This window comes from Lithobates pipiens, unplaced genomic scaffold, assembly GCF_037356315.1.
Source record: "Lithobates pipiens isolate NorthernLeopardFrog02 unplaced genomic scaffold, aLitPip1_a1.2 Scaffold_18, whole genome shotgun sequence".
NCBI classification, from domain to species: Eukaryota; Metazoa; Chordata; class Amphibia; order Anura; family Ranidae; genus Lithobates; species Lithobates pipiens.
Window position 1 is genome coordinate 556335552 of NW_027507758.1, and position 19832 is coordinate 556355383.

Consider the following 19832-nt stretch of genomic DNA (forward strand, 5'->3'; position numbering starts at 1 on the left):
GTGACCCAGAGGACTTCGGACCGAATGCCTCAGCTAACCTACGCTGCATGGCCTCCCTGATCCTGCAAAGCCTGCGGAAGGATCCTCGTATTCTTCGGATCAAGGAGAGGGACCATTACTGGCTGGCCACTCTCCTTGATCCACGGTACAAGGGTAAGGTTGCCGACCTTATCTTGCCATCGCAGAGGGAGCAGAGGATGAGACATCTCCGGGAGGCCTTGCAGAAAGGTCTGTGCAACGCGTTCCCAGAGACTGGGAGGTTACAAACTCCTGGTCCTGGACAACGTGTTGCTGAGGCATCGGTCAGAAGGAGCGGTGGAGAAGGTGGCCATCTGACTGATGCTTTCAGACAATTTTTTAGTCCGCAGCCCCAAGGTATGATCGGTTCCAGCACCCATCGCCAGCGTCTGATTTACATGGTGCAGGAATACCTAGGGGCAAGGTCAGACTTGGACACCTTTCCCACCGAAAATCCTCTGGCTTACTGGGTCTTGAGGATGGATCACTGGCCAGAGCTTGCACAGTATGCAATTGAGCTACTGGCCTGTCCTGCATCCAGCGTTCTTTCGGAACGCACCTTCAGTGCTGCTGGTGGCTTTGTTACCGATCACAGGGTGCGCCTGTCCACTGAATCAGTTGATCGACTGACCTTCATCAAGATGTATCAGTCTTGGATCACCCACAGCTACCAAGCACCTGAAGCTGATGTAACCGAATAATTTTTTCCCTTCAAGACTGCCTATGCTGATGCTGAGTGACTGTCCTGTTATGTTGATTGTCTATCCTCTTCCTCCTCCGCTGATATGTTGGAAGAACATTTCTGGTTCTGGTTGATGCCATCAGCCCAATTTTTCTGCCCCTGTTTAACAGGGGCGTTTAAGTACAATTTTTGATGCAATGCTTTGCAGCAGGGCTAATTCCTGCAATCAAACAAGAGTATATGGTAGAGGTTGCAGTGTGGTGGCACCAGCACCAGTGCCTGAGGCCCAATTTTTCTGCCCCTGTTTAACAGGGGCGTTTAATTACAATTTTTGATGCAATGCTTTGCAGCAGGGCTAATTCCTGCATTAAAACTAGAGTATATGGTAGAGGTTGCAGTGTGGTGGCACCAGCACCAGTGCCTAAGGCCCAATTTTTCTGCCCCTGTTTAACAGGGACATGTAATTACAATTCTTGATATAATATTTCACAGGAGGGCCCCTTCCTGTGCCCACCCAGAGTAACGGTGAGGACTTATAGTGTTGTGGCACCAGCACCACAACCACCAAAGGTCAATTTTTCTACCACTGTTCAACAATGGCATGTAATTACAATTCTTGATATAATCGTTCACAGCAGGGCGCTCCAGCGCTCACCAAGAGTCACTTTGAGGGCTTACAATGTTGTGGCAAAACCAACACCTTGTTCCGCCATTTCTGCAGAGCATATAGGGCAGGCCCCTACTTTCAAACATCCAACTTACAAACATCTCCTACTTGCAAACGGAAGGAGACAACAGCAAGTGAGATGAAAAAAGATGGACGACAAAACAAATTATACAGGGGTGATAACCCTTCCCTATGTTTTCCAAAAAGATTAAAAATAGTTTTTTTGACTGGAGCTACACTTTAAAAATGTACCAGTTGAAAATTACAAACAGATTCAACTTAACACAACAAACCTACACAGTCCCTGTCTTGTTTGCACCGCCTGTATACTGCTGTTCTGAGTATATAGGGCCTGGGGGCCACACGCATTTCCTTTTTTTAATATGGGTACAGGGTTCCCCTTAATATGCGTACAAGACCCAAATAGGCTGGTAATGGGCAGGGAGGGCTACCCATGCCATTTTTCTCAATGATTTTCAACCATATTGCAGGAACCAGATATAACATTAAAACCGCAAGCAGTTTTAAATGGTGTTATTTCCGTTTAATGTCATTTTGTGCAGGAACTGTTCTAAACACGGGAAAGACGTGGCACTTCACAGGCATACTACAGACACCCCTCCAGGCACCATATTTAAAGGAATATTTCACTTTTTTTTTCACTTTAATCGTCATTAAAATCAGTGCTCCCGCCAAAACGGCCATTTTTAAAAACATTTTAGGCATTGACCCATGTCCCCTGGGGCAGGAGCCAGGTCCCCAAACCCTTTTTAGGACAGTATCTTGCATATTAGCCGTTAAAATTAGCACTTTTCATTTCGAACGTTCGAGTCCCATAGACTTCAATGGGGTTCTAACGTTCGTTCGAATTTGGGGTCCGTTCGAAAGTTCTGGTGCGAACCGAACCGGGGGGTGTTCGGCTCATCCCTAGTCCCTAGACACCAATGCACAATGTATTTTTTTGCAACTAAACACAAATGCTGATTTTGCAGCAAGTTTCTTTTTAAAAAGGTGCATTTTATTCTTTTATCATTTAATGTATTGTATGTATGGATCACTGACTAAAAACAATTGAGAAAGGTTGCTTTAGATCAGGGGTGTCCAAACTTTTGACCTCTCTGGGTCACATTGGAAGAGGAATTTTCTTGGGCTGCACATAAAATACAATAACAACAAGGATAGCTGATGAGCAGAAAAAGTTTGGGCAGATCATAAGTTAGCAATCACTGATATAGATAATGAGTAATTTAAACTTTTTTTTTTTTTTATTTGTAATATTTTTTTATCAGAAAAGTAAAAGAGGGCAACATAAAAGTAGTGCAATATTTGACACTTTTTTTTTTATAAACAAACACATCAATATCTGGTTTGATGGATGTAGTAGCAATTCTCAATTAATTGTCAAGATGCTCTTCGGATATTTTGGTTTTGATTTTTCCCTTTGTGTACTTTATCCTTGAAAATAGTTGCTCAGCAATATCAGTGCCGCCGAAAACTGATAACATAAATAAGGCAGTGATTGTGCAGAATGGGAAATTTTGCTTTGGGAAGTTAAAACTTAAAGTGGTTGTATACTCGATTTTTAAACTTTTACCTACAGGAAAGCCTATAATAAGGCTTAGGCTGCTTTCACACTGGGGCGGTATTCAGGCGTTACAGCGCTAAAAATAGCGCCTGTGTAACGCCTGAAAAAAAACGGCCCCTTTAACTCCAGTGTGAAAGCCGGAGGGCTTTCACACTGGAGCGATGCGCTGGCAGGACGGTGAAAAAAGTCCTGCCAGCCGCATCTTTGCAGCGGTGAAGGAGCAGTGTATTCACCGCTCCTAAACCGCTCCTACCCATTGAAATCAATGGGACACCGCGGCAATACCGCCGGCAAAGCGCCGCTGCAGCGGCGCTTTGCGGGCGGGTTTAACCCCTTTTCGGCCGCTAGTGGGGGTTAAAACCACCCCGCTAGCACCCGCAGACCGCCGCTAAAACGACGGTAAAGCGCCGCTAAAAATAGCGGCGCTTTACCGCCGACGCTGCTCCCGCCCCAGTGTGAAAGCAGCCTTACCTGTAGGTAAAAAAATATCTCCTAAACCTGTATGGTTTAGGAGATATCCCCCTCGGTATGCGCCGCTGACTGCAGCGGCGCATGCGCACAAGGGGATTCTCGGCCTGAAAATCCGGCAGTGGCCGGCGGCCGGAATGAAATCTCCCGCGCGCATGCGCGGGAGTGACGATATCGCGGCTCCGGCCACTCACAGCGCCGGAGCCGCAATACCCGGAAGAAACACCGAGGGAGCATGTCAGCTCCCTCGGCGTGGATCGGGCCAGATGTCGGGGCCTCGTTCTAAGGTAAGTATTTCATAATGAGCTAGTATGCGGTGCATACTAGCTCATTATGCCTTTTGCTTTGCAGGTTTAAAAAAAAAATAAAAATGTGCGGGTTTACTACCGCTTTAACTAAATGTCCAGTAAAGAGACACTGTGACATTTTTCTTCAGCTATTTGTGTTCACTAAGTGTAAACACATTTACAAAGCATACAATTTTTTTTTTTTTTTTTTTTTTAAATCAACATTTTTAAGCAAGTTTTGTGTTGGGTCGCAGGAAGGACACCACTGTTTGAGAGTATTTAAAAAAAAAAAATACTCTCATTTTTGAACCATTAAAATATCATCCATATTAAACATCTCTTATTTTTATTTGTTTACTTGTTCTATTGTGTATATTTTATATACCCCACTCAGTATAGAAAGAGATGTTTATTTTTTCCTCTTAAGCATTAATCAAAATTTGGCCAGTTCGGCAGGGACCATGCAAATTTCGATCCATGTACAGTATGTGCACCCTGGTTGTACAGAAGTTGATCTACTGATTGATCTATACAACCAGCCTGTTGGATAAATGCTGCTCGATCAGAACACCATAGCTCAGTGTGGGCCCCCCCCCAAAATCCATACCAGATCCTTATCCAAGCATGCAGCCTGGAAGGCCAGGAAAGGGGGGGGATGAGCGAGCATCCCCCTCCTGAACCATACCATGCCAGATGCCCTCAATCTTGGGGAGGGGGGTGCTTTGGGGCAGTGACCTCTTCCCCACAACCCTCGGCTGTGGTTGTGGGGGTCTGTGGGCAGGGAGGCTTATCAGCATCTGGAAGCACCTTTTAGGAAAGGGGGCCCCCAATTCCCGGCCCCTACCCTATGTGAATTAGTATGGGGTACATCGTACCCCTACCCATTCACCCAAAAAAAAAAGTGTAGTGTAAGAAAAACAGCAGGCAATTTTTGACAAGTCCTTTATTAAAAATAATAATGCCCCCCCCATGGTAGCTCCAAGGTCAATCACGAATTCTTGGCGCTGCCGACCCAATGAAAAAAAAACGCTCTTCCCCCCCGACAAAGGCTCACGCCATTCTGGCAGCTCCGGTATCTGATAGTTCTTATATAACAATGGGGCCCGGCCATGCGGTGATGTCACCCGAAACCCCACCCCCTTGTGAGGTCACGGACCCATCATACCCAGGGCGGGTTCTTCGGGATGTGGGCATATGGCCTTCAGGGCATGTGGCCGTGGTAGGCTGGGGGGAGGGGGGCACTCGCCCCCCCCCTTTATGGCCTGCCAAGCTGCATGCTCGGATAAAGGGTCTGTTATGGATTTTTTTTTTCTTTTGGGGTGGGGTTTCCCCTCAAAATCCATATCAGACCCAAGGGTCTGGTATGGACTTGGTGGGGGACCCCATGCCATTTTTTTTTTTTTTTTCAATTTAATTTGCATTGAAATTTGACCTCTGAGCACGTCTTGTGTCACAAGCCAGATCAGTTAATTATGGTGATTCGACATGGATGCGACTTCTATTATATTCTTTAGGTTGAAACTGCACTATGTCACTATGAGTGGGAATTTACCGAGCTGACACAGGGCATGGATGTAGACCCCTTACATTGTTACAACCACTTTTCCTGGGGTGCAGTCTAAAAAATAGCTGGTTTTCCACTAGAGACCTGTTTACAGGAGTTTGGATTTAGCTGCACGTTCCCCAAAGGGAAGCAGAGTAGGTTGGTGCCTGCAGACCCAAAGAGTTGGGTGGGTGGACAGAGCAGGGGCAAGGCAGGGATGGTAGCAGGACAGGCCTCAAGGCTAGAGTCATGGTTATGCAGTAATCTTCCTCTGTTTGCCTACCTCTCCTCATGTGTTCAGGCTAAGAGGCCAGCCACTTCCACCTGGCGGTTTTTATAACCTCTCCTCTAAGCATGGCTCCACCCCAGGCACTATCAGGGAACCCTATATTAACCTGTACACCACAAGTCAGCGGTGCTGATCAACCATTGTGTATCCATTGTGTATTTGGCTTCCTGCTTGCTGTATGCTCTATGTTTGTCTCTGTTACCGACCTTGGCGTGTTCTCAACGATTCCTGTCTGCTTGTGACCTTGACCTTTTGGCATGTCCCCGACCATCCCTATCTGCCTGTGACCCTGAACCTTTGGTGTGTACTTTGTTGTTCCTGTCTGCTAGTTGCCCTGACCTCTGCCTTATCCCCTTACTATCCTTGTTGTTCCAGCCTGCTGCTTCCTTCTCCTGTAGTCTACTGTGAGTGTGAACAGTCAGCCCTAAGGTCCATTACCTAGTGGTGCACTTCCAATTCCTACGGATTGCATCTGTCACCTGGTCTCAGGTGACCTGACAGTTTGATCAGTAATGGACCCAGCTGATGTGCCGCTATCTGCAGATGATCCGTTGCGGGGCTTAGTTCGCAGACTTGAGACCCAAGAATCGCATCAGACCCAGGTGATTTGATTTCTTCAGGATTTGGCATCCCGTTTTGAACAGGTTCAGGCCTCATTAGGACCCCCAGTTCAACAACCTCAACCCCTATCTGCTGCTGCACCTATCGCATCAGTCGCAGCCACACATTCATTACAACTACCAGTTCCGGCCCATTTCTCTGGGGACTCCAAGGCTTGCAGGGGGTTCCTTTGCCAGTGCACAATTCATTTTGAACTTCAGCCCCAAAACTTCCTGTCTGATCGGGCGAAAGTAGCATATATTATATCCCTCTTGTCCGGCGAGGCGCTAGCTTGGGCTGCCCCTCTGTGGGAACTGAATGATCCAGTGGTTTCTAGCCTGTCTGATTTCTTGAAACTTTTTCGAACTATCTTCGAGGGACCGGGTCGTGTCTCCTCAACGACTAGCACTCTTTTACGTCTCCGTCAAGAGTCCGCGTCTGTGGGACAGTATGCTCTTCAGTTCCGTATCCTCACAGCTAAATTGAGCTGGAATAATGAGGCCCTAGTTGCAACCTTTTTACATGGCCTCTCTGATAGAGTGAAGGATGAATTAGCAGGAAGATACCTTCCTGCTGATCTGGACAGTGTCATCACCTTGTGTAACCAGATCGATATTCGCTTTCAGGAGAGGGCCCTGGAAAAGACACACCAGCACTCCCTGTTCTTTAGGCAGCCTGAGCCCCCAGTCCCTTCTCTTCGATCCGAGGAACACCCCCTGCCTGCTGGGAACCTATGCAGCTGGGCTGGACCAAGTTATCTCCCCAAGAACGCGCTAGTCGCAGAACTCTGGGCCTATGCCTCTATTGTGCGAAAGAGGAAAGGGGGCTCTCAGTGGATCAAAAGATTCTAGTGTGGTGGTCTCATCCCTGATACATTTTGAACAAAAAAAATCCCCCTATATAAATGGGATTATAAGTGACCACCAACACCACACACAAATCAAAAACATGAATATTTTATTAACAAATACAGAACAAAAGATACACATAAATACATTAAAACCAGAGGGACTACTAAGCAAACAGTGTCCCAATGGTGTAGCAAAATGTTATAAACACATGATTACATAAAAAAAAACAAGCAATAAATATTAATCATACTCTAAGCTGATGACCCCACACCCGACGCGTTTCTAGATGCGGAAAACTTTCCTCGGGGTGAAGAGCAAAAAGTTGGGTGGTAAGTTGATAATTCTGAGATATTAAATCAAAGATAGATGTATTGAGACCATTCCATACAAATGCCTGTCACTGGTTTGTGTGGCTTTGTCCCAGACTGGTATTTGGCCATGACTACTTCCCTTTTGGTCCACCCTTCCCAATCTTCTGTGGCTACATCCCTTTGCCACATACATGGAAACACTCTGTGACTTGTCAATTAATCTATGGGCCACATTGCCGAGCCCCTGGCTTCAGTCTCTCCTGCGGGCACATTCTCTTTGCAAATCTTGAGCCTATTGAGGCTTTTTTCTTATTTTGAGTAAAACCTTTTGTATATAAGAATTGAGGCACCTACAGATTTGTGCAACCCGTTCTTTCTTTACACAGAAGATTGGGAAGGGTGGACCAAAAGGGAAGTAGTCATGGCCAAATACCAGTTTGGGACAAAGCCACAGAAACCAAACCAATGACAGGCATTTGTATGGAATGGTCTCAATACATCTATCTTTGATTTAATATCTCAGAATTATGAACTTACCACCCAACTTTTTGCTCTTCACTCCTGAGGAAAGTTTTCAGCAACTAGAAACGCGTCGGGTGTGGGGTCATCAGCTAAGAGTATTATTAATATTTATTGGTTGTTTTTTTTTATGTAATCATGTGTTTATAACATTTTGCTACACCATTGGGACACTGTTTGCTTAGTAGTCCCTCTGGTTTTAATGTATTTATGTGTATCTTTTGTTCTGTATTTGTTAATAAAATATTCATGTTTTTGATTTGTGTATGCCTCTATTGTGGGGGCCAAAGGTCATTTTCGTGACACTTGTTCTCTTCGTCCGGAAAAACGCTCAGGGCTAATACATCTGGAAGGTGGAATATTAGACCCTGAAATATCACATTCACCTTCTCGTCTTCTCCGTTCTGTGTTTCTTCATGTCGGCGCTTCCTCTCGTTCGATCTCAGCACAACTGGATTCCGGAGCCGCTGCTAATTTCATGGATTGGGAAACTGCATCTTCCATGAGACTTACCCTTTTGCCCCTTACAACGCCATTGGTGGTCTTGGCGGTTGATGGCACTGTTCTCCCAGGGGGCCCTATCCGCTTCCAGACTATTCCTGTTAAGATGTCAGTAGGGACGCTCCACCAGGAGTGGATATCCTTCCTTGTCTTACCTAAGGCTTAAACTCCTATCATATTAGGTCTTCCTTGGTTACGGCTCCATTCTCCACACGTTGACTGGACTGCTGGACAGATCCTGGGTTGGGGTTCCTCCTGTTCCTCTTCCTGCCTACTCAAGGTTACCCCAAAATAGAAACTTCCTGTATCCACCATCCCAGTATCTTCTGCTCTTCCCGCTGTATATAGCGATCTCTGGGATGTGTCCTGCAATAGTCGGACTGGTGCACTCTCTAGGTCATGTGGCACTCTGGATGAGGGGCCCACCTATGAACCTGAGTCGATCATTCACTCCAGTTTGCATAACCATTTACCTTTGCCTGTCCCTAATCTTCCTTGGACGCACAGCCAGGCTAACTTGTCTGCAAGTTCCATAGTCGCTATGCCCTGTGATGCGATTGAGATGGTCGTTACACCTGACAATACTATTCAGTCGGCCTCTGCACCAGTTATGCCAGTCAAGCCCATGCCCAGTGAGCTTCCTGCTTCTTGTTCAGGACCTTCTGTAACCTGGCCTCACCCTACTGCTACTATGTCCGTTCAAACCCGTTTAAGAGGCTCAATCCATCCTTTGGATGGACTGCCTCATTCGGCCAGGTGGGGGTTTCAATCTTTTTTTCAGGGCTCTCTGCATTCTGTTTGTGTTTCAGCTATCCAGCTTGACTTTTGTGGCATGTCACCTTCTAACCAACCTGACCTCAGGGATCCACTGACCTCTGCCCAGTCTGGTGGTCCTGTGCTGGATTTCCAGCTAATCTTTAAGGGTCTGGGGGACCCTGCTCAGACTCCTGATGGTCTTCTCATGCCCTTACCCATTCCTAAAAAGCCTTTAGTCCTCAAGTCCTCTCGTCCTCCCCCTACCTCGGCTCCAGTCTCTGAGGATAATCTAAAATACGAGGTTAGTCAAGTTTTGGATTCCCGGCTCCGTAAAGGCATTCTTCAGTACCTCGTACATTGGAAAGGGTTTGGCCCTGAGGAGAGGTATTGGATCTCTGCATCTGAGGTCTTTGCTCCTCGTCTGTTGAGGAGGTTCCATCTGGAGTTTCCCTTTAAGCCTCGACCCAGGCGGGGGAGGGGAGGCCTTATAAGAGGGGGGTTACTGTCATGGTTATGCAGTAATCTTCCTCTGTTTGGTTACCTCTCCTCATGTGTTCAGACTAAGAGGCCAGCCACTTCCACCTGGTGGTTTTTATAACCTCTCCTCTAAGCATGGCTCCACCCCAGGCCCTATCAGGGAACCCTATATTAACCTGTGCACTGCAAGCCAGCGGTGCTGATCAACCATTGTGTATCCATTTTGTATTTGGTTTCCTGTTTCCTGCTTGCCATGTGCTCTGTTTGTCTCTGTTACCGACCTTGGCGTGTTCTCAACGATTCCTGTCTGATTGTGACCTTGACCTTTTGGCATGTCCCCGACCATCCCTGTCTGCCTGTGACCCTTACCCTTTGGCGTGTACTTTGTTGTTCTTGTCTGCTAGTTGCCCTGACCTCTGCCTTATCCCCTTACTCTCCTTGTTGTTCCAGCCTGCTGCTTCCTTCTCTTGTAGTCTACTGTGAGTGTGAGCTGTGAGACCCCTGGGGCCGCGACCTGGAGCCAGACTGCAGCAAAGTCCATCCTCACCACTGGAGGCTCTGGTGAACACCCGCTGGCTCTTAGACTCCGCGCCCTGGAGAATCTATGCTCTAGCTCATACTGGGATTTGTTAGTGATCCAGTAGACCTGTGTCCGGAATCTCCCTGGGTACAATCCGCAGCAGTCAGCCCTAAGGTCCACTAGCTAGCGGTGCACTTCTGACTCCTACGGGGTGCATCTGTCACCTGGTCTCAGGTGACCTGACAGCTAGACTGGCAAGTTGTCCTAATAGGGATGTTCTGGGCACTGAACCGTAGCAGACCGGATGACGGGTAGCAGACTACACTGGAAAGCAGCCTGGGCGATATGTTTGAATTGGTGCTCATGTGACCAGACAGTGCTTTCTAGTTTGCAGCTCTACCTTGTTTTTCTTCTAAGTACTCCATATTCGGGAAGGCATTGTGCACTGTGCGTCACTGGGAAATAATTAACCTACTTTGCCTATGTGCTTAGCTCTCAGTATGAGAACTACTAAAGAGAGGCGGGGGAGGGCTGTGATCAATATAGGTGAACTTTCACTTTAAATCTAACCTTTCCACACGAGACGGTGCTGCTGCTTTTCCCAGAAAAAAAAAAGGTAGCATTTTCACGAATGCTGAATGTCAACAGTAAGGCCTCTTGCACACTAAGAAAACTCAGCATTTTTAGGTATACAGATGTTTTGTTCTGTTCTTTTACTGATTTAAATAGAGCCCGTTGTTTTTCAATGTGCCAATACACACTGGTGCATAGACATGCGCTGCGTATAGACGAGTAAAAAGAAAAATGCAGAAATCTGTGTTGCTAGTCTCTATTTTACACGCATATGCATGGAAAATGTCAATTTGAAGAGGTTAAAAATCCATTCTGAGAACTAGAATTCATTTGTATATGTGTACGCACAAATACGCGCAAAATAAATGCAATAACTTTTGGAAAAGAATACTGATGTTCAAACATTAGTACCATGTGCAAGTATCCTATGTGGATTTATAGTCAAAAATAAATAAATAAAACGACGCAGTCTCAGGGGACCACTCAGTCTTTTTCTAGCTGTCACTCTTCTATCTTCCATTCCATGAATGGATAAAATTTGATTACCGTATTTTTCGGACTATAAGGCGCACGTAAAAGCCTAAATTTTCTCCCAAAAACGACCGTGTGCCTTATAATCCGGTGCGCCTTATATATGACCTGTTGACATCGCTGGAGTGCTTTGTTAACAGTATCTGTCAGATGGGCGCGCATGGAGTCACAGATCAAGTCTCTTGACGTTAACCTTCGGACTATAAGGCGCACGTAAAAGCCTAAATTTTCTCACAAAATCGACCGTGCGCCTTATAGTCCGATGCGCCTTATATATATGGAAATATCCATTTTATCAGCCGGTCGTTGCTAGTGCGCCTTATAATCCGGTGCGCCTTATAGTCCGATGCGCCTTATATATGGAAATATCCATTATATCAGCCGGTCGTTGCTAGTGCGCCTTATAATCCGGTGCGCCTTATCGTCCGAAAAATACGGTAGTTTGAAATTAATTTAATCAGGCTCTGACCCAAAGTAAACAACTTTCTTTATGTGAGTTGACTGATATCTCTGATTGTATTGGACTTGTGCCAGGTGCTCAGGGCCATGAGACGGCTTCAAATAAAATGACCATGTAAAAGTTCAAAGTTTTGTGCCCTAGGGTTACACATTCAAAACTTTTTTTTTTTTGCAAAATTCAGTGTTTTTGCTTACTGTAATATGGGTAGGCTTTTGAGCAGATTTGAGTTGGTGTGTCAACGTTTAATTAGGTATTATATATATTACCAAAAGCATTGGACTTTAATGACATCCCAGTCTTAGTTCGTAGGGTTCAATAATGAGTTGGCCCACCCTTTGCAGCTATTAGAGCTTCAACTCTTCTGGGAAGGCTGTCCACAAGGTTTAGGAGTTTGTCTGTGGGAATGTTTGTGTTCTAATTCATCCCAAAGGTGTTCTATTGGGTTGAGGTCAGGACTTTGTGCATACCAGTCAAGTTCCTCCAGCCCAAACTCGCTCATCCATATCTTTATGAACCTTGCTTTGTGCACTGGTGCGCAGTCATGTTGGAACAGGAAGGGGCCATCCCCAAACTGTTCCCACCAAGTTGGGAGCATGAAATTGTCTAAAATGTTTTAGTATGCTGACGCCTTAAGAGTTCCCTTCACTGGAACTAAGGGCCAAGCCCAAGCCCTGAAAAACAACCCCACACCATACTCCCCCCTTCACCAGATGATTTGGACCAGTGCACAAAGCAAAGTCCATAAAGACATAGATAAGTGAGTTTGGGGTGGAGGAACTTCACTGGCCTGCACCCAATAGAACACCTTTGGGATGAGCAGAGACTGTGAACCAGGCCTTCCAACATCAGTGCCTGACCTCATAAATGCTCTTCTAGAAGAATGGTCCAACATTCCCATGGACGCACTCCTAAACCTTGTAGACAGCCTTCCCAGAAGAGTTGAAGTTGTTAAAACTGCAAAAGGTGGGCCAACTCAATATTAAATCCTACTGACTAAGACTGGGATGCCATTAAAGTTCTTGTGTGTGTAAAGGCAGGCATCACAATACTTTTGGTAATATAAGTGTGTGTGTGTATGTATGTATGTATGTACAGTGGTGTGAAAAAGTGTTTGCCCCCTTCCTCATTTCCTGTTCCTTTGCATGTTTGTCACACTTAAGTGTTTCGGAACATCAAACCAATTTAAACAATAGTCAAGGACAACACAAGTAAACACAAAATGCAATTTGTAAATGAAGGTGTTTATTATTAAAGGTGAAAAAAAATCCAAACCATCATGGCCCTGTGTGAAAAAGTGATTGCCCCCTAAACCTAATAACTGGTTGGGCCACCCTTAGCAGCAACAACTGCAACCAAGCGTTTGCGATAACGTGCAATGAGGCTTTTACAGCGTCCTGGAGGAATTTTGGCCCACTCATCTTTGCAGAATTGTCCTAATTCAGTTACATTAGAGGGTTTTCGAGCATGAACGGCCTTTTTAAGGTCATACCACAACATCTCAATAGGATTCAGGTCAGGACTTTGGCTAGGCCACTCCAAAGTCTTCATTTTGTTTTTCTTCAGCCATTCGGTGGTGGACTTGCTGGTGTGTTTAGGATCATTGTCCTGCTGCAGAACCCAAGTTCGTTTCAGCTTGAGTACACGAACAGATGGTCGGACATTCTCCTTCAGAATCTCTTGGTAGACAGCAGAATTCATAGTTCCTTTTATCACGGCAAGTCTTCCAGGTTCTGAAGCAGCAAAACAGCCCCAGACCATCACACTACCACCACCATATTTTACTGTTGGTATAATGTTCTTTTTATGAAATGCAGTGTTCCTTCTACGCCAGATATACTTGGACACACACCTTCCAAAGAGTTCCACTTTTGTCTCATCGGTCCACAGAATGTTGTCCCAAAAGTCTTGGGGATCATCAAGATGTGTTGTGGAGAAATTGAGACGAGCTTTGATGTTCTTTTTGCTCAGCAGTGGTTTTCTCCTTGGAACTCTGCCATGCAGGCCATTTTTGCCCAGTCTTTTCCTGATGGTGGAGGCATGAACGCTGACCTTAACTGAGGCAAGTGAGGCCTGCAGTTCCTTGGACGTTGTTGTGGGGTCTTTTGTGACCTCTTGGATGAGTCGTCGCTGCGCTCTTGGGGTAATTTTGGGCGGCCGGCCACTCCTGGGAAGGTTCACCACTGTTCCATGTCTTCGCCATTTGTGGATAATGGCTCTCACTGTGGTTCGCTGGATTCCCAAAGCTTTGGAAATGGCTTTATAACCCTTTCCAGACTGATAGATCTCAATTACTTTCTTTCTCAATTGTTCCTGAATTTCTTTGGGTCTCGGCATGATGTGTAGCTTTTAAGGATCTTCTGGTGGACCTTACTGTGTCAAGCAGCCCCTATTTAAGTGATGCCTTGATTGTGAACAGGTGTGGCAATAATCAGGCCTGGGTGTGGCTAGAGAAATTGAACTCAGGTGTGGACAACCACAGTTATAGTATGTTTTAACAAGGGGGGCAATCACTTTTTCACACAGGGCCATGATGGTTTGGATTTTTTTTCACCTTTAATAATAAACACCTTCATTTACAAATTGCATTTTGTGTTTACTTGTGTTGTCCTTGACTATTGTTTAAATTGGTTTGATGTTCCGAAACACTTAAGTGTGACAAACATGCAAAGGAACAGGAAATGAGGAAGGGGGCAAACACTTTTTCACACCACTGTATATATACAAGTGGGTACACCCCTCACATTTTTGTAAATATTTATTCTATCTTTTCATGTGACAACACTGAAGAAATGACACTTTGCTACAATGTAAAGTAGTGAGTGTACAGCTTGTATAACAGTGTAAATTTGCTGTCCCCTCAAACTAACTCAACACACAGCCATTAATGTCTAAACTGCTGTGTGTTTACCCCTAAGTGAAAATTGGACCCAAAGTGTCAATATTTTGGGTGGCCACTATTATTTTCCAGCACTGCCTTAACCCTCTTGGGCATGAAGTTCACCAGAGCTTCACAGGTTGTCACTGAAGTCCTCTTCCACTCCTCCATGATGACATCACAGAGCTGGTGGATGTTAGAGACCTTGTGCTCCTCCACCTTCCGTTTGAGGATGGCCCACAGATGCTCCATAGGGTTTAGGTCTGGAGAGTCCATCACCTTTACCCTCAGCTTCTTTAGAAAGGCAGTGGTTGTCTTGGAGGTGTGTTTGGGGTCATTATCATGTTGGAATACTGCCCTGCAGCCCAGTCTCCAAAGGGAAGGGTTCATGCTCTGCTTCAGTATGTCACAGTACATGTTGGCATTTGTGGTTCCCTCAATGAACTGTAGCTAGACAGTGCCGGCAGCACTCATGAAGCCTCAGACCATGACACTCCCTCCACCATGCTTGACTGTAGGCAAGACACACTTGTCTTTGTACTCCTCACCTGGTTGCCACCACACACGCTTGACGCCATTTGAACCAAATAAGTTTATCTTGGTCTCATCAGACCACAGGACATGGTTCCAGTAATCCATGTCTTTAGTCCGCTTGTTTTTAGCAAACTGTTTGCGGGCTTTCTTGTGCATCATCTTTAGAAGAGGCTTCCTTCTGGGCTGACAGCCATGCAGACCAATTTGATGCAGTATACGGAGTATGGTCTGAGCACTGACAGGCTGACACCCCACCCCTTCAACCTCTGCAGCAATGCTGGCAGCACTCTTATGTTTATTTCCCAAAGACAACCTCTGGCTATGACACTGAGCACATGCACTCAACTTCTTTGGTCAACCATCTCAAGGCCTGTTCTGAGTGGAACCTGTCCTGTTAAACCACTGTATGGTCTTGGCCACCATGCTGCAGCTCAGTTTCAGGGTCTTGGCAATCTTCTTATAGCCTAGGCCATCTTTATGTAGAGCAACAATTCTTTTTTTCATATCCTCAGAGAGTTCTTTGTCATGAGGTGCCATGTTGAACTTCCAGTGACCAGTATGAGAGAGTGAGAGCGATAACACCAAATTGAACACACCTGTTCCCCATTCACACCTGAGACCTTGTAACACTAATGAGTTGCATGACACCAGGGAGGGAAAATGGCTAAATGGGCCCAATTTGGACATTTTCACTTAGGGGTGTACTCACTTTTGTTGCCAGTGGTTTAGACATTAACGGCTTTGTGTTGAGTTATTTTGAGGGGACAGCAAATTTACACTGTTATACAAGCTGTACACTCACTACTTTACATTGTAGCAAAGTGTCATTTCTTCAGTGTTGTCACATGAAAAGATATAATAATATATTTAACAAAAAAAAAGAAAATACTGCGCTAGAAAATAATTGGAATGAACAAAACTTATAAATAGCGATCTGCACCATCCGGTTTACCGTTACTACTGTGGTCACCTTCAAGCTAAAGGACTGTAGCCCTGTTTGGAGCTATGAACTGTTACCTCTAAACCTGTGTGCTGATGAACTGTGCGCCTGTTGTAAAGGGTCAGCCTGGGGCAGGGTTAAGAGGGGGTTAATTGAAGAAGGCAGGTACTTACCCTTCAGACCTGCTTATGGTCAGGTGTGCTAAAAGTGTCAGTGTGCAGTTGTTGAGTAGGAGAGAGAGAGACACAGCAGCACGCTGTGTGGAAATGTCTATTGCTGGATGGTGTACCTGCTGGGTGAGCTTAAACCACAAAAAGACTGTAGCCCTGTTTGGAGCTATGAACTGTTACCTCTAAACCTGTGTGTTGATGAACTGTGCGCTGTACCTGTGTGCACATCCGTGTGATAAGACAAGTCTGTCTGGTCTTATGTTTTTTTGCTGTTTTGCTGAATAAAAACAACTTTCATTTTACTGGACTGCCTCTGTGCCAGCTCTTCACCCCTCTTATCCCCTACAATATATATATATATATATATATATATATAATCATGCCTATGTAAAAGTTGACACACTAATGCAGGCCCTGTGACTCAAGCGGAAGGTATGTGGTGGTAGTGTTGTTGGTGGTAGTGTCTTTGGGGGTGCACATAGCAGAGAGTGAAGAAGAGGATGCAGATGGTCGAATTTCGAACAAATTTTATTTTCAAAATAAGAAAGTTCGTTTTTTTTTTGGTGATCCGATGATGCCACCATTGATTTTTGAAATTTGGCCGACCAAGCCTTCGATTTCACCGCATGTTGCTACAGAAAAGAATCTTCGTGACCGGGAATCTTCTTTTCTCTCCGTAAATTTTCTTATTACATTTCTCACATGGTTCTCCCATCATTGATTAGAATATCGTTCGTTTTTAAAAAAATTTCCAACATGTCCGATTCCTCAAATTTGATTTCCGCATGAAAACAGGCTGTTGCTACAGCCCACTGGTGGTGCGAAATTCATACGAAAATTCTTAGATACGATTTTCGAAAGAAAATTCTTTTGAAATTCAAACCGTGTATGGCTGGCACAACTCAAATCTGCTAAAAAGCCTAACCATATTACAGTAGCTCAACCCTACAGGGAAGTGCCCCTTGGAAGAACGTCAGGCAAGGCACAGGAAATAGTGATGACGTCAGAATGCCCGTGGAGGATGTAGGACGGATTGTGTCTATTTCAATGCTTGTTTTTATCCTCGCTGCTGTAAGTAGATTTTAAATAAACCCTCTTTGATTTTACTGGATGTTACGCTATGAGCAGTGGCGTCACTAGGGTTGGTGTCACCCAATGCAAAAAAAATTTGTGTCACCCCCCCCCCCCCACCAACTATAGTCCCCCTTCAGTACAGACCCCCCTCCCGCAGCATACAGACCCCCCACTAAGTACAGACCACCATCCATCAATATAGAACCCCCCCCCCCTCAGTACAGACACCCCTCAGTGCAGAACCCCCATCAGTATAGATACCCCCTTACAGACCTCACCTCAAAACAGCAGATATACACACAGCAGTGTGTGTCTCTCAAGCTCAGGCTCCTCCTCCTCTGTGGATGTAAACAGAGAGGAGGGGGGGAGGCTTGGTTCCTTCCGCTCCGCTGAGGGACACAGCCGCAGTGCGAGCCTCGAGGCACAGGTCAGCGGGCGGTGTTAGCGGTGCCACTACCCACGGGTGTCACCCCTCTGGCAGGTGTCACGCGGGTGCGGCCCGCACCCACCTAGCAACGCCACTGGCTATGAGCTTCTTTTCTCATTGTTATGTGTCTGAGACTATCCTGGATGAGCTTGTGAGGTGCTTCCCAGCATTGCTATCTTAAAGGATGACTGGAGAATGGAATGCTAGCCCAAACCTAAAGTGAGAGGTGAAGCTCACTAAGGCGGTTAATGACCTTGATAGGTCTGAGATTCTGGTAAGATGCTATGTGTGTTTGAACTGGAAGGGTAGCACTGGGTGTTAATTCATTAAAGTTGGAATAAGAGCCACCTGGCACTGTTTGGATCACTACCTAATGGACTTTTGTTTGGACAAAATTTTTATGTAAATAACACTTTTTCCTATCTTGTGCACTATATTCCTGTATTCACACTGCATGATTATATTTGTTTTGTGGCGTTTGATTAATGTTATAATTATTGGGTTATACAACATTTATACACGTTTTATTTGTGTATTATACATATATGGCAGAGCAACACTGTTAAATTTTTATTGATGCATGTAAAAATTGCATGACAACTGGTCACCCACACAGGGAAATTGCAACAAAAGAGATTATTATAAAGGCATAAGTAATATCTTGTTGTAAAAAATTTCTTTATATTTATATATATATATATATATATATATATATATATATATATATATATATATCTTATATATATTGTTAAGACAAATTTACGATTGTGAGACAAATTTCCTTAATTAGTTCTGAGTCAGCGTAAATCAAAATGTGTGTTTTATTGTACACACTAAAATAAGCCTATATAAAGGGTACCAACACCATGATAGGTGCTCCTATTGACAGTTCTTTCATGGTGTTGATCTTAAAGTCAATAAGAGAATGGGCTGCAACTTAAAGCGGGAGTCCGCCGTTTTTTTTTTTTTTTTTTAAAGCCAGCAGCTACAAATACTGCAGCTGCTGACTTTTAAAATAATGACACTTACCTGTCCAGCGCGCCCGCGATGTCGGCACCCGAAGCCGATCTCTCGATCGCCTCTCGGGTGCTGCCGCCGCCATCTTGGGTATGGGAATCAGGAAGTGGAGCCTTTCGGCTTCATTTCCCGGTTCCCTACTGCGCATGTGCGAGTCGCGCTGCGCAATAAGGATGGTCCCCGCTGTCTCTGGGATCTGTGTGTTTCCCAGCAGGCAGCGGGGGACCTTCGGAAAGGGGCGTAGCTTCTGCAGAATCTACGCCGGAAATGGGTGCAGATACCTGTACTGTACCCCCCTCCCCCCTGAAAGGTGCCAATTGTGGCGCCGGAGGGGGGGAGGGTTCCAATGAGCGGAAGGTCCACTTTAGGGTGGTGCTACACATATATATATATATATATATATATATATATATATATATATATATATATATATATATATATATATATATATATATATATATTAGTAATCTGTTTGGAAAACCTGATTGCCATGAATTTGCCTGGCATGGGCAAACAACTTCCTTTTGACATTCGGGTTATGGTTCTTTTCCCCCCACTTTTCCAGCTTTAACAAGATCATTTTGGGTGTCTAATAAAGACGTATTTCCGTAGGAAATGTTCCCATGAAAGTTTGGAACATGTATATAGAAATGGCTGATCCCGAAGCATCGCTTTGTCAGCTAGTAGACTAGCCCTTGATGACATCATAGAGTTGGGCAGTAAAGGGCCAAAACAGGCACCGCATCCCAGTTTAGAAACATTTTTAGAGACAAAAAAGGGGGATTTTTAAGGTGCCGAAGAATCACAGCTTGTCACAGAAGATAAAATATATTCACCATTTTTATTTCATAACAAATTTTAAATGTAATAAGTTAACACATAAACATGCGATTCGTGCAACAATACAGCCGCTTCTGCTCTACATGTTTCGCCAGAAGCACTTCCTCAGGAGTCTAAGGAGTGCTGCATATAGTTGATACTATAGATGAAAAGAACCAACATTTATGAACATTTACAGATATTTCATTTCAATATATAGATTACATAACAATTTTCATTTCATTTCACAAAACTTTTCGTATATATGTCTATATATTGAATTAGGGGGACAGGCCTACCAGATGCTCAAAAACAAGGACTTGGTGAATCAATTGAGT

At 44.9% G+C, this 19832-nt stretch overlaps 1 protein-coding gene across 7 annotated transcripts in view; it reads left to right on the forward strand.

Annotated features, from left to right (window-relative positions):
- The window catches only part of LOC143988971 (24-hydroxycholesterol 7-alpha-hydroxylase-like), a 160710-nt gene that overhangs the window by 14610 nt on the left and 126268 nt on the right, over window positions 1-19832 (forward strand). The window contains exon 1 of one of the 7 annotated variants that reach the window (XM_077488938.1): window positions 10674-10761. The exons of 4 other annotated variants lie outside the window; for them this stretch is intronic. Coding sequence is in view for 2 of the 3 variants with exons in the window: in XM_077488937.1 (XP_077345063.1) it covers window positions 16254-16283 (30 nt within the window). In the remaining variant the exon portion in view is untranslated. Of the gene's footprint in view, window positions 1-10673; window positions 10762-16215; window positions 16284-19832 lie in introns of those variants that run through there. 2 more of the 7 variants (XM_077488937.1, XM_077488939.1) reach the window with 2 other exon arrangements.